The 15,208-nt window shown below is 40.2% G+C and overlaps 1 protein-coding gene across 1 annotated transcript; it reads right to left on the bottom strand.

Moving 5' to 3' along the window:
- Nucleotides 1-348: 348 nt before the first annotated feature.
- On the bottom strand, nucleotides 349-8,670 carry syf2 (SYF2 pre-mRNA-splicing factor). Its single transcript, XM_039785952.1, has 7 exons — nucleotides 8,573-8,670; nucleotides 8,134-8,238; nucleotides 7,730-7,855; nucleotides 7,037-7,154; nucleotides 3,341-3,431; nucleotides 2,644-2,742; nucleotides 349-789 (listed from the first exon to the last, which is right to left on the bottom strand). The coding sequence occupies exons 1-7, from the start codon at nucleotides 8,588-8,590 to the stop codon at nucleotides 624-626; spliced, it is 723 nt and encodes a 240-aa protein (XP_039641886.1). The 5' UTR covers nucleotides 8,591-8,670; the 3' UTR covers nucleotides 349-623.
- Nucleotides 8,671-15,208: the final 6,538 nt, after the last annotated feature.

Raw genomic sequence — 15,208 nt, 5'->3', positions numbered from 1 at the left:
TTCAATGCACACACACACGCTCTCACCCACACACCTTGTCTACCCTGTAGAGGGTGCAATGCGCCTATTTTCCCCAGACAGTAGTTGGATGAATGGGAGGCTTGCATGGGAACCTGTTGTCTTATCTGTTCTCCAGTCACAAGGCTTTCCTGCTCATGTCACAGCTCGGGGCAAGTAAGTTAGACTGAGAGGTCGATGATAATGAACAAATTCAATTGCTCAGTTGTTGGTCCTTTTTGTGCACCTCCACTAAAACATTCTTTTGGTTTGATGCTAGTTTATTCTCACGCTTAAAAACATCTCTATCATGAGACCACACACAAGTAAAGCCACAGAAAAACAAACAAGTGTGCAAGATAACCAAGTGGTTTATTTAAAAAATAAAAAGGATAAGAATGATAACAGTTGTTTTAACTTCTAATAATGTACAAAGGTACACCACACATCTAACAGATAACTTAAAACTCAAAATAACCTTAGCATGGTATACAAATGTCAAACTGCCTTACAATACAGAGTACATTTTAGCATTTCAATATATGTATTCTAGGTATGCAGAATAATATCCATCACAGAAATGAAGAAGTAGTGAGCATGTCCACTGAGGTGACTGACTGGACCCACTAGACAGCTGTGCCTCTCTCCAAGTTTTGTTTGATCTCGGCTGTGTATTTGCCGTAGAAACGCTCCGCCTTCTTGTTGAACTTGGCATTCCTCTCGTTAATGTAGTCGATGTCTGCGTCGTCGTTGTACGCCCTGCGTCGGCTGTACTTGGCCCGCTTCTCTATCCTGACAATCGCAAATAAAAGCAGCTTAAGGGAAGATTTCATAAACCAGTATGGCCACTATCCATGGCATATCCAATAACAATAATTGGGTACAGGCAATTATTTGGGGGGTGTGCATTTAAATTTGGCAAGGAGTGGCGATGGAAAACCAAACACACACATGCATACTCGAGGAAAATACTGTCAATTTGTGAGCTCCCAGTCTTGATTTACTGTGTCTTCAAAGCATTGTTGTGCGTCATACCCTGGCAACTGAATCCTTGTCTAATGCCCCACAGTCGCATCTCTAACACAAGCCATAGGCTGTCTCAAACATAGAACCGCTCAGGGTACGACCAGGGTAATCAAAGGTGAAAGGGACTTCTGTAGCAAAGACAAAAACTGTTTGAAGCTGCAGTCAGTTCAAATGTGAGGGACACCGAAGACATGGTTTGATCTCTGTGTTCTGACTTTGCAGTGGCTTTCATAAAAGGTTTGGCAAACCATCTACCCACACCCACTTACCAAAACACTAAGTATGGTATGGACCATTTGTTTGACATAAGGTCATGTACATAGTCTGCTATGGTCTGAACTCCTTTATAAAAGAGTGTGTAGGATCCATACTAAGTGCACATACGCACAAAAGCTGCAAATGGTGTGCGGCAAAAAACAAAAAAAACTGTGCACGTACACCTGCAGACAATTAATGTTGATGCATAGAAACGAGCCTGCTGATCAATTCTTCTTTACGTTGAATCATGGCAACAACCGAGAGAAAGATTTTTTTGGGACAAAGAAATGGAGATGCTTGTGGTGGAAGTTAGAAAGCACATATTGTTTGGTGGCCACAGCAGTGGGGTCACAAACTAAAGAAAATGCAGCACGGTTATGTTCACTTCAGCGATTTTACACACAAAAACCATATGAAAACTCAATTCATCAAGCAATGATGATGATGATGATTAAATCAGCTTAGTTAGGGTGGTTGAGGTAAAAAAGGCAGCATCCTAACATGGGCTGGGGAATGTGATGGAGAGACAGCTCTGATGAAAATACTGAGCGGAACATGATTTGAGATTTGATCGTGTTTCCGTACAGGTGCGCACATTCTCCCGTCAGGTTTGTTTTCATAGATCCCCCCCCAACTTTTGCATGGGAAGTGGCATATGCCTCTTTCAGCGCCCGTTTTGTACATAGGCAACAGGTATAAATGAGGCCCCATGAGTTGTGCTCTGACTAGGACCTTAATAAATATCATCGAAGGTGGTCCACTTGAGTAGGTTTGGTAGCTTCCATGCAGCTAATAACAAGCTGCCTCCATCAGTTGATGGCATCAGGATTTTCACTCTGGGCTGATTTCTTTAGATCAGAAATTGCCTGGTTCACACAAAACATCCAATTTTTCCAAATTGGCAAAGAGGACACAAACTCACCACAGATATATAAATTCATTTCCAGACTCCACACAACGTTTGTGGTTTACCAATGCTGGAAAAAGGTCTGAATGTACCCTATACTAATACTGTTGTTCTGAGATACAGGAAATAAAATGTTAGTATTGCTTAAGCCAATCATAATTATAAATGGTTCGTTTTTCTTAAAGTCACGGGGGGATGAAATTGTGTTGAACATTTTACTACGACCATTAATATATGTATAGTTAATAATTTGGTCAAAGTTTTCCACCATTAGCGTCGAGTGCTTGTTATTTCTCACTGGCAGCAGCCACAAGAGCAAAAACCAAAGAAGGGGCAGTTAGTACGAAGGTTTATCTTAGTCGTTTGCCCAGTAAGTCAAGCTGATACTTAATGGGCAGGCTGAGAGTAAGAATGAAATGAATGGAATTATGGTCTGTTTTTTTAGTGTGACTTACTGTTTCTCAACATCTTCCACCATGCGGTCAATGCCGTCCTTTGATGGGACATGGGTGCCGTGGATCAGGCTATTAGATGTGGGGTGGAAGTCAACACCACTGTGGAGAACCAGCAAAGGAATTAGAAATGCATAACCACAGATTATCACAATTTTAACAGACTTAAAACTGACTTTTCTATTCCATCACTGTGATATGGCCATCCCAATTAGAGAAGATAATGTGGCTTTCAGAGAAAAATGTGTTCTGTGCATTCTTCACAGTTCAGCATGAACGTCAGTCCTTAAAAGGTGAAAAACCTGCAGGCACTGAACTCTTCCATGTTATTGTACATGCATTGCATCCTACAATTACTTCAGAAGTGTGTCAACACCAACCCCAGGGCAAATGAGGGGGTACATAACTTAACATATAGAAAAATGCTTTGTGTACATGTGATGGGGGAATTCTAAGATGATGAGGCCAAGAAAATTGTTAAAATGTATTTGACTAGAAATTTCAGAGTTACGGACTTAATATCAAAAAAGGGTTCTTAAGTCATCATCATTTTTATGGCCCTGTTAATAGGAATGCACAAAAATCTAGTAATGCCACATTTCTGCACATGTTGAACTGTCTGTCTGTCTGGACAAAGTATTAAAAGGCACAAATACAATATTGTCACAGCAAAAGCAGATGGGGCAGAGGCTTAACTCACCATTCCTCTCTCTGCTTCTCATAGCTTTCCAAGTCTGGTCTGATTTGCTTAGTGAGCCTTTGGTACTGTCGGAATTGGGCCTCGGCATAACCTGCAGTCCATTGGGTGAGACGGTGAGAAATAAAAACAGGCTGACTTCAAATTACCGGAACAAACAGCAAGCAGACACGAGGATCAGCAACACAACCGGCGGCTGGTTAGGGAGGGGTAAAGAGGCAACTCTCCTCCTCCTCCCTTTGTCTCTTGAAGCCCCTCTGGTGATAATTTTCTCCCCAGAGGTTTTAATTCACAGGAGGTTTGGATGCAACAGATGGAAGCCATATTTAGGAGACACAGCAAGTTTTTTTTTCTCTTTCAGTAGATTAAATTGGGAGCACTTTGAGATGATTAACATCCCAAGGGGTTCTTACATGCAACCAGTACTGCTCTTTATACTGCTGCTGTATAGGATTCAGGTAGCAACATTTCACTATGTGGTATAAAAGTGGAAAAAGTAGAAGAAGAAAAAAAATGGTCACATGCCATGGCACAGCAGGACAGAATAGTAGACCAGAATCACAGTTTACCACTTGTTTCCTCCTGAGTAAACTGTATTAAATTACTATTCACTAAATGAATAGACTGAGGTTCTGTGGTGTCATGCCTAAAATAAAGCAGTTCAATCCAATCACAATTTGCTTCCATGTTACTTTCTGACGCAACTATAAATTTACAGAGTCAAAACAATCAGTGACAATCACTTCAGCGTGTTAAACAATGACTGCCAGCCTTGATCATATTAAGTGTGAAAGCAACAGAAATTCCCTCTTGATTGAAGAAATGTGTTAGTTTAGATTTCTTAAAAAAAAAAAAAGCCAATCAAGACTGCAGTCTTTAGTCTGTACACACCTAATTAATAAGTTGTTCAAGTGAATATGAGGTTAGTGGTGAGTAATCAAAAGATAGCATCCTTTGGGTTCCTCCTACCGATAGGGCTGGGTGCGTACAGAATTCAATACTTTTTAGGTAGCGACCGAACTGCCTCCTTAGTATCGAAAAATGCCTTGTAATTCAATACCAAATTTCAATAACTAAAGAGTAAATCTCATCAGCAACAGTGAGCCAATAAGCATGCAGCATGCTTCTACCAAGATCTAATAATGCTGCTGATTGGCTGTCTAAAGTCACACGTTGTAGAAGCATGCAGGAAAAACTCTACATGACGCACAGAGACAGGACTCACGTAGTAGGAGCAAAATAAATAAGAAAAAAAAATAAAAAGATCTGTGCCGTAATATTGTACTTTCTTTTTGTTAAAATGGATTTTATAAAATTGGTTTAGAAAACAATATCGTTCAGGAACCGGTATCAAAGTCACGGTATTTGTCTCGGTACCGGTATCGAAAATGTTTGAACGATAACCAGTCCTACCTACCGACACAAGGTCGGTTGAAAAGCAAAAAATAAAAAAAAGACAGTTGCCGGAGGCTGGGTCATTATGCCCCAAGCATGTGTGCCATTTAAGGTACAAGTGAGACATTAAATACAATCAAGGATGTCCCGTCTATGTAACAGATTTGAGCGCTTAATGGCTCATCAGATGCCAAAACACTGCACAACGAGGTGAAATACTCACAGAGAGGATTTTACAACATTATCACCAACTATTTCTTTAAACCACCACGAATGTTTGCTGGATGACGTTGCGTTGCAACAAAAGTTAACCAAGGTTCCACTTTTTATGATTGACGACCCTTCGTTGTTTTACCAGAGCCCCGTGCGTTGGCAATGAGAGGGCTGCGTTGTCCCCACGTGGGCCAAGTCGGTCTGAACGCAGCCTTAAGCTGCAGACACGCTGACCAGACGGCCTGCCCTCGGCAGAAAAGGCAGTTGGACAGATCAGTCTCCCCGAGTTGGTCCTAAAAGTGCCTCGGAACACACCAAAGCGACGAGACGTAATACGTCTCCGTAACAGCAGGCGGCGCTAATCTGTATTGTCGGCCCAAAAATGAAAACCGGCAGCTGATTGGACGAACGCGTCACGTGGGTCTGGTTTCTCCGGAAATTCAAAGACAGACTGTCATGAAGGGCTGTGACGATAACCGCATCACCGCAATACCGGCGGTGATGTGCCACTACCGCGGTCATCACCGCATTTATTGTTTTTTTTTAACCTTTAGCTCACGTAACTTACAGGAGAACAGATATTGTGTGATATGACATATAATGAAAGCAATAATCATTGTGTAGTTACCCTCATCGACTGTCTTCTATCCTACATTCAAGAGTTTATGGAGAGAAAAAAAAACGCAAGTTACCCGTCACTTCAGCTTTGCACATGAGGATGGACAGTCCATTGAGCTGAGGTGGACGTGGACACATTAACGTTAACGCTGCAGTGTTTACCATTGCACATTAGCCTAGCGGAGTTTCCTTCTGCTGATAGCTTAATCCTGACAAAACCGAACGGTTGAATCTCAGCCTGCATGCACGTTTTGTAGCCTAAACAGAGCAGCTTATATTGGTTATCTTAGACAGAGCACTCTGTCTGCTCAGCTGCTAAGACCGCTGTGCTGCGGAGCGTCTGCCATTGGCATTGTCGGCAAACCTTTTTTTTTCTTTTTACTTTATTGACAATAGAGCTTTCTGAACTGTCTGTGGAATAGATCAACGGAGAGGAGAAAAAGCAGAGTGGCCATAAATGACAGCAAAACACAGTAAAGACTCTCACATTGAGCTGAAATGGAAACACTGTGCTATGGGTTAAGCCGATGTTTATCGGGGGGGGTAACGGCCATTCACTTTACCGGCGGTATTGACAACAGATAAAGCCAGTGTGTCTTGAGAAGCTCAAGCTTGTTGTTTTATTGTTTACTTTACATCATCTTTGCTATCTCTTTTTCCTCTCGCTTTTCCTCACAGTAGCACTCATACGCTGCTCTCCACACGGCCACTGATGTCAATCACTTAAGGCCCCCTGCCATTCTCGCTCTAATTTACGCTACTCTTGTAAGGGGGTTGCGGTTAACCGCCATACCGCTGTGATATGTTGCTTTGTCACCGCGATAAGAAAAATACTATACCGTCACAGCCCTACTCATGGCGGCTTGTTCAGAATACGATCTCATATTGTACTAAAATAGTTTACCGAAACGTGTTTCTGAAAACATTTTAAGCGAGAAATAGGCCATGCAGTTGCTGAATTGTCTTCATTTCAGATCAACAAAGGTCAGTTTAAAAGATTTTTGTCAGATTTTGAGAGACTCTAGTCACGCTCATTCCGCTCCCGTTTCCGGGATAGCACTCTACCAATCAGATGGGTCATTTGAGTCCGACTGCCGGCAGTGCCTGCCCCGCCAATTCAACATGTCAAATCGGCCAAAATGAAGGTCGACGGCCCCTCGGACGGCACGGAACACACCGAACAGACTCGAGTCACCGACCTCGCCGGACGATTATCGGCTTGGTGTGTCAGCGCCTTTAGACAGGATCATCTGTCAGTCGTTCACCTGCCATTTTATATTTTGATAAGATAAATTAATAAAATTACAAAAGCTGACTAGGCGGACTAACTCTGACATGAATTTTGAGTCATTTACTAATGAGTTCATTCGCACTTGACTATGTCATGTCTCATATATCCTATAAAACAAGTTCAAACAATGAGTAGACTGCCAACAGTCTATGTCAGTCTTCACTGGAGACCCTGCCACCAACCTGCAAATCCTGTGTCTGGGTTCTTCTTCTTTTTTTTCCTCTCCCACCGCTCTGCATCGTCAGCAGTGATTTCAAGCAGTTTCACTCTGTCATAGTCCTCCCCTTTGGCAGCACATTCCTGAAAAACAAACATTAATATAGGTTTATTACATGGCCAGGCCAATCACAGCATTCTTCATTGCCATAGAGTTCTGGAGTCAAACAAGTAGTGGTCCTCCAGCTATATATTTAAAGACAAAGAGTGAACTACATATTTTGCACGGTGATTAATGTGCTACCACAGCCTTTTGTCTTAGTCAGTGGAGTTTTACTAAATCACATTTTTGGGGCATGTTTGGCCTTTATTTGACAGGACAGCTGAAGACAGGAAAGGGGGGCGGGAGAGAGAGAGAGAAGTGGAATGACATGCAGCAAAGGGCCGCAGGTCGGACTTGAACCCGAGCCACTGCGATAAGACTGACTGAGCCTTAGTACATGGGCCACACGCTCAACCACCATGAGCTACCAAGGAAAAAAGGTGAAAAACCGCACGCGGTTATTCAGCCTATGGCCAAGTTTTCCATTATATTCGGTTTCGACCAAGAATTTTCATTTGGGTGCATGCCTACATCTTGTCATCATGCTGAATATGTACAGTACCATATGTTCAAGGTTCTTTATTATATAGAGCATGCATACTATGCTTATAAATACCTTTTTCTTTTCGTCTACAGCAAGCTCCCACTCAAGTCTGGCTTTCTTCGCCTCCCAGTTAGTTGGGAGTTTCAGTCTCTTGTCCTCCTCCACAACTTCCTGGTGATTGATCTTACGTGCTTCATTCTGCAGTGGAAAATAATAACACATCATGAAATGTTTTACAAGCAGCTGTATGCAAGTGGGTTCTATCAGAAATAACCATCCACGCGTATATCGTCTTGAGGCAGACTGGGTAACGCTACCTAAACACGATCATGTCTTGTAAAAAGTGTTTTTCACAGGCGTGAGTCAGTCCAGCTTGCCATCGTCACATAGCCAAATAGCTTAGAGGAACACTCGAAAATAAGATATTGTCTTCAGAATGTAAAAGTGCTTTAATCAGGAAAAGGTAAACAACTTACCCGTTTGAAATGCAACTCTCGGAATTTCCGTAATCTCGCTTCCCTCTTCTGGGACGAAAGAGCTTCACTCGGTCCCTCTTCAGTGGCTGTAACGTTAGCGGACTCCTGAAAATAACGACAGCTAACATTACTACTATCTATGGACAATACTCTATAGAACGAGACGTTTAATGACCAAGTGTAGTTTATTTTAGACAAGATATCCTAAAATATTGAGTAGAAATAGTCTGGGACGAGCTGACGTTGATTAGCCATCGCCAACATTGGTTAACGTTAGCTTAGCACAACAACACGATATTGTAAACAACAAGAGTGGACCAGAAACAGTCTCCGTCGGCAAAATGAATCATCGCTCTCATAGGAATTATATTAATCGACAATATTTTTGCCACAAAGCCAAATAAATTGGGTAATTTAACATTAAAATGAAGCTACTAACCTCACTACAGGACGCCATTGTTGCACTAATGTTACGGTTAGGAAGAAGACAGGAAGTGTGACGTTCATACCGGATACCACGAAGAAAATAAACGTTTTACAAAAAAATAAAAATAAAAACGTTTTACATTGTATTAGTTTGTCAGAACATATTTTAATACAGAAAGGTAAAATGTGTGGGAGGGCTCCATTTCTTCCTCTAAACTGGTGGATTCATTTGAAGCAGTTTTCTACAAGACGATTGAAATTCAGTTTTTCTCTAGTCTTGAATATTTTCCCTTTTCTTTCAATTTCAGAAATACAATTTCATTTGTATCATATTTTACCTAATATATATATATATATATATATATATATATATATATATAAACATTTTAATGTATTTATTTTATATAAAATATATATGTAAAGATTGTATTTTTACCTGATAAAGAAAAGTTAAGCTTCTGACCTTTATTTTTCCTCTTGCTTAGTTTAAGGTTGACATTTTTATGTTTTACTCTAAATAAGGTGCAAGAGACAGATCTATTGGATCAAGTAGAAGTAACAGTACATAAAAAGTGGCTTAATGAGAAGGAAGCCCCACATGCAAATGATATGAGGATAGACTACAATTTGAAATATGTGTCAGCTTTAAGGTCTAGCCTAATCATTTTTCCTTTTATAAAAGAACTTGAGGCACCTTCTATAATAGCATCACGGAGGCCAACAGTGGTGTGTCTACATGAGTCTATCACAAAAATAAATGAAATTTCCTGGTATATGCACATGGCCTGCGGTCACAATGGACTTTTTTGAAAACAATTCTGTCTTGTGAAGGATGCTTTTTACATCGTTCCTCTCTAAAACAGCTGGAGGCTTTCCCTTGTTGAACAGATGGCATTTTGTAATTTATTACAACTCCTGTTAATGTTCTTATCTGATCAAACATTCGAGGAACAGACATAATAATAATAATAATAGCTTGCATTGTTTTAGCGCCTTTCAAGGAAACCCAAGAAAACCTTTTACTTGAATAATAAAAAAACAAACAACATAACAACAGAAAAATAGAATAGGACAGGAGCTCATGTTTAGAAAGTCTTGTCAGGAATTATTTGAAAACTAGAAACCATGTAGCAGTTTAGTGTCATCAGAGTCAAGTTATCAGACATAAAATGTCAAACCTGTTAGATTACAAGAAACTGTAATTATTTGCAGCAATGTAATGATCTTTTTTTTTATCATGGCACCATGGCAAAAGTAATTGCCATGCATCTTGTATTTTACAGTAATGTCTTTGTGTATCATTTTAAACCATGCCATCTTGCTTACTTTTGAAGTTTAAATTCATAGCAAAATACTGCTCGACTAATGGAAACTGGCATGACGCACACAGACAGCAATTATGAATATGACTGGAGGTTATAGTAAGAAGCATGAAAGGTCAAGCATAAAGTCATCAGTGTGTGCCACACAGAGAGTCTGTTCAGACTCCCCTAAACTCAATTGTTATGGTTGTTTTTGCTGCAGAGAAGTGGAATCTCATATGTATTAGCAATGCATGACATTTTTACCCACAAAAAAAAACTTGGAACATAACCTGAGACCTCCAAATATGATTATATGATCAGAAGATGAAAGTAAACACTTTCAAGAGCATTTGAGCATGTTTGACTTGCCAAAATGGATGTGCTCCTTGTTTGATTGCAATGTACTAATAGAGCTCTTTTAGAGGATGTAATTAAGTGGAGTTTATAGTCTTAGATTAAAGCATCCTCTAGATCACAGGCAATGTTAATGGAGTGATGCATTTCACTGGAAACCAGATGGGAGCACATCACAACAGAACAAAACATCATTGGCTACAGTAATGGGCAGGGCTCGACTATTGCCATGCAAAAGAGAAAACATCTTCATAATGAATGACTCTCAAATGAAGAGTAACAGTAAAGTAACAGGGAAAAAAGATGAAGAAGCAAATGAGCATTTCCTCTGTATTTGATTCAAATTTACAATGGCAGTGTGCAGATCAGTTGCAAAACAACAGGAATAGAGTTGTGTACAGTATATGACTTTTAAATTTCCAGACATCAATACAACATGAGCGCGAGAGTTTACAGTATGTCTTATGGGTTCTTTGTCTTCAAAAGCTGTTAGTCTTTTTGTTAATGTCATCCACACATCCTTTACAGTTCTCAAGTAATCTCATAAGGTAACTAAACTCCCCTCAGGGTGCATTCACTCACTCACTCACTGCCCTGGAAGCTCCAACATGTTTTGCCTGGACAGAGTTAGCAAGAACCAATATGTAGTAACAATTGTAACTTCATGTTTAATGTTGAGGTCATGTATAAACCCAAGGTACAGTATAGTAGCTTGGCAACAATTAATGTCAAATAATTAAACAGTGTTTGGGGACCTGCTACACAGAACATATATTTTAGTCAGTACAGTTACAGTATGTGTGAACATTACTGTAAGTTTACATATTATGACAACAAAGGAGTCTTTCTGTTCATTCCTGTGCCAGTGTTTTTCATGGTCCCAACAGCAGCTTCATATGTTACAGTAGAGATTGGTTTCATCTAAATGTAATTGACTTTGTGACAGGCAATGTGAGGATCTACGCAACGCTGTCATTGCCATTTAAGGGATACTAAACTTTAGTGCAGTACGACGTGGATCTCACACGTGTTGGGGCCACCCAAAAATGCTGAACAGCCACTCCTCGATATTAACTTTTCCAGTCAGGCAAATCAGGCCTGAAATAGAGTAACATTATATCTGCAAATAAATTGCACTTTAGGGGCACATTCATAAATACATAGCAGACCTCATGGTCCTTCATAACCATTAATCAAATTGGACATGATATTAGTTCAGTTTCCTACATGCTGTGAATGAGATACTATGTTTTTTGTACACACAGACATACATTTAACTGGCACTGTTATCTTGCTCTTAATAAAAGTTTCTCTAGATAGCACATTGGGGGGCAGGGCCTCTTGCTGTGCAAGCAGCTGCTTGACATCTGGAACCTAATATAAACATCATGGCCAATAAAATCATTCCATTTCCTTAATTACTATTCCTGTCATTTCCGCACTAAATGAAAAGTTATTAATTCAGGGCCAACACAAACATACTTCTCCAATACGAGGAGCTACTCCTGAAGCGTCGCCACCCTGACTACAGGCCGCTGTCACTGGACTGGAACCACAAGCTCCTGCCTCGCTCTGCCAGTGTGTGTTTGTGTGAATGTGTAAAACGTGAGCATGTGTGTGTGTGTGTGTGTGTGTGTGTGTGTGTGTGTGCATGTGTGTGTGTGTGTTAACAGAGGCCAAGGCGCTGCAGACATGTATGGAACACAAGATGGCGTCTTGTTTTCCATCTCATCCACATGTTCACACTGGTGCCAGTATAATCATGACAGGCACAACCCGTCCCGTTTCATCTCTCTCCTTCCTCCTCCCCTCCACACTAATGCTCTTGTTTTTTTTTTGCTGCTTCTTTGTGTGTTCAACACATGCCCTACCACCTTTTTCTCCATTTGTACTACTCTTTCCATACATCCATTCTCTTCCTTGATTTTTTTTCTCTGCCATACCTACCGATGTGAACCCGTTCATGAGATTGTGTTGATCTAGTCCATGTTGAATAGCAGGCTTGTGACATAAAGGGTACACATTAAGAGAGCATATGTCTGTAATGTTGCCAAAATACTTACTGCAGCTATACATGTGCGAGAAATTGCAATCTTTCACAGGGTCATTTGTCATCAAGCTAATTTTCAGCTGAAACATTCCTCCCACTTTCCATCATTAACAGCTGTCCCTTTTAGTCAAAATGCTTCCGACTGATTGATTTGCTGGTGCTGGTGCTGTTAGACGTATCCGAAGGGCATGGATGAATGGTGTGAACATAGAGCTAATTGGACGTTAGTCGCTGAACACCAAAAGCATTTTTGCGTCAACACAAATGCCAGTGTATGTGTGTCCAAGATAGTATATCTTGACTCACCAAATACCATCTAACCCCTCTAGGCAAAATAACTCTAATATCACGTAGATCATGAGGTATATGATTTGTCACGGCACTAGCTGCTCTAATTCAGCCGTTCACAGGCCAAGAGAGGAAGAGGATTTGGTGAGCGACACATATACTTACACAAAAGACGCATGTATGCACTCAAATACCACCAGTTTTGTAGTCAATGCTTTTGCTCCACCACACACAATTAAAGTCCCAATTAAAGGCCATTATGGGTTTTCCACTAGCAGCAACCACAGGGAGAGCGCTCCACGGCTCCTACATTGCGGGCAAACAGATGTCTCTTGTGTTGTCATCCAAAGGAACTCAGACTGATCCACAAACTTAATGATCATAATTACTGATCAAAATTAAAGTGCAACAACAACATAAACTCATAGGATGCAATAAAAAAAAAGTTTGAACGATTCCTGTAATACGGCCCAAGTGGGACTATCAGAGGGAAGTGCTTGTGAGATGTTCATCCTGAGGTATATTATAAAAAGTATACTGAAGTGATGAAGCCACTTTCTCCAACAGCCCATTAAACTCCCACTTACCACAAGAGGGAGGCATTTCCCTTATATTTTACCAGAAATGACAGTCCCATTAAATCTGAGTGAGGATATTAAATAAAAAGGGTTAGGGTTATGCAATTGTGTCTCTGTATCCCACAATCACCAGTAGATATGAGTTCTCACCACAGATCAAAGCACTGGGCTCCATATCTGCTGTGAAGCATCCCTTCACCACCAAACACAAGTTCAACATGAGTGTCTTCCCTTGAGCGGAGCCCAAAAAGAATCATGGGTTTCCGCTTCTGAGTTCCCATCCTCTTACCCAGTGACCTTAATAAGAGAGTAAAGTTCTCACTTGGCCAAACAATACGCTGTTGTAGAGGGCTGCGATAAGAGGTGGCTAGTCAACAGCCTCTGGACATGCAGCTGTGTGGGCGAACAGTCTTCCCTATCTGTCCCCGGCCTGACACGCAAAATCAGTTGCCAGATCAGATAACCTCACACAAACGTGTCAAAATGCATGTGGGAGTGAGTGCGCGCGCACACACACACACACACACACACACACACACACACACACACACACACACACACACACACACACACACACACACACACACACACACACACACACACACACACACACACACACACACACACAAAACACACACACACACACACAATCCCATTCCCATTCCCACCTAATTCTGTGCTCTGAGAACTACCAATCTGCAAAAACTGCAGTGGAACCTTTCATCTTGAGTTTAAGGTAATTAATCTAATTCCAAATCTAATGATGATAAAACCAGTGCCAAATAACTAAAAACAGTATCAACAACAAAGCCTCCACTGTGAACTGCTGAGTGATAAATGCGCTCTTTCTTCATGGTCAGTATGGTTTATTCTCTTAAATCTTTAGGGCTTAAAGAGGGCTTTTATATTCATGAACAAACTCAACTTATTTTGTGAAGCAGAACATTTAAATATAGTCAATCTCAAGGTAGAGAGTATTTTCCTCTGGGAATAATGTCAAAATAGAATTTGCAATGTGAGACTTTGATACAAATAAGTCTTAGAATTTATATATATATTTTTTTACAGATTTTGCAACCATAACATCTTAAATTGAAAGTTATATTTGACATTAGAAACAGCAGTTGAGACAAAAAAAACCCTTACCATTTAGTAGCTGTTTCTGAGCGTTCAATAACAGAGTTATTACTGTATATATATTAATAAAGTGCATATATAAAGTGCTCTGAAAGATCATCAGATATCAAAAGCTCCAGAAGTTACTAAATTCACCTTGTGTGAACATTTTGATACATACACTGTAACACTGGTTTACAGGTGTTTTAAAAACAAATGTTATTTGGTTAAAAGGCGAAGAAGCCAGAGCAGGCAAATAATCCTGGAGGACCAAGGTCACATCTGCAACAGCTACATTTTTAACCAATATCATTCCCTCCAATGGAATCGCTGCTATCAATGGATTAGTAAATCTGCGCAGTGTTTTCATGTAAAGCTCAACTTTGGTGAACACTACACACTATAAAATCATACAATATTACACAGCCTACTACTTAAACTTGAAATAAGGGACTCATCGCTGATTATTAATGGAAGTGTAAAACAATAATGTATTAAAAAAAATTTTATGGACTTGCTTTGGCAGGCATTATTGTCACACCAAGCGTTTTCCTTCATTATTAGAAGAGGCAGACAAAGCCATGTCCAGATTTTGCTGAAAGGTTCAAATGAATTTACTCTTGGGTTAACATCAAAGGAATCCTGTGCTCTCTTACCAAAAAAAGCCTATGTGGTCATAGCTTTCATACAGTCCTTGTGAGATGTTTGATCCTTTTAAAGTAAAACGAAAACACGTTCCTCCGTTCTTTTCTCATTGGGTTAAGGATGCTATGTATTTCTTTAAGCTAGAAAACATTAAATGCACACTCAAAAGGTCCTCTCAAACCTTTGCGCGTCTTTGTAGCTGGGGGATGAGTATGTGAATTGAAGTCAAATATACACTTTTTGTATCCTTTATTCTTGTGGGATAAAAAAACTATAAATATATGTACATTAATTTCCTCTTATGAATCACTGAT

Source organism: Perca fluviatilis, chromosome 20 (assembly GCF_010015445.1).
Source record: "Perca fluviatilis chromosome 20, GENO_Pfluv_1.0, whole genome shotgun sequence".
Classification (NCBI taxonomy): Eukaryota; Metazoa; Chordata; class Actinopteri; order Perciformes; family Percidae; genus Perca; species Perca fluviatilis.
The sequence above is the reverse complement of the archived record's forward strand: the minus strand, read 5'-3'. Positions and strand labels throughout refer to the sequence as shown.

Bases quoted from the DNA above. Each gene is read 5' to 3' on its own strand.
- syf2 (XM_039785952.1), bottom strand. The intron at 7,155-7,729 runs GTATTTATAAGC...TTTGTTTTTCAG, and splicing joins CTGTAGACGAAAAGAAAAAG to GAATGTGCTGCCAAAGGGGA. The intron at 790-2,643 runs GTAAGTCACACT...TGCGATTGTCAG, and splicing joins GTGGAAGATGTTGAGAAACA to GATAGAGAAGCGGGCCAAGT.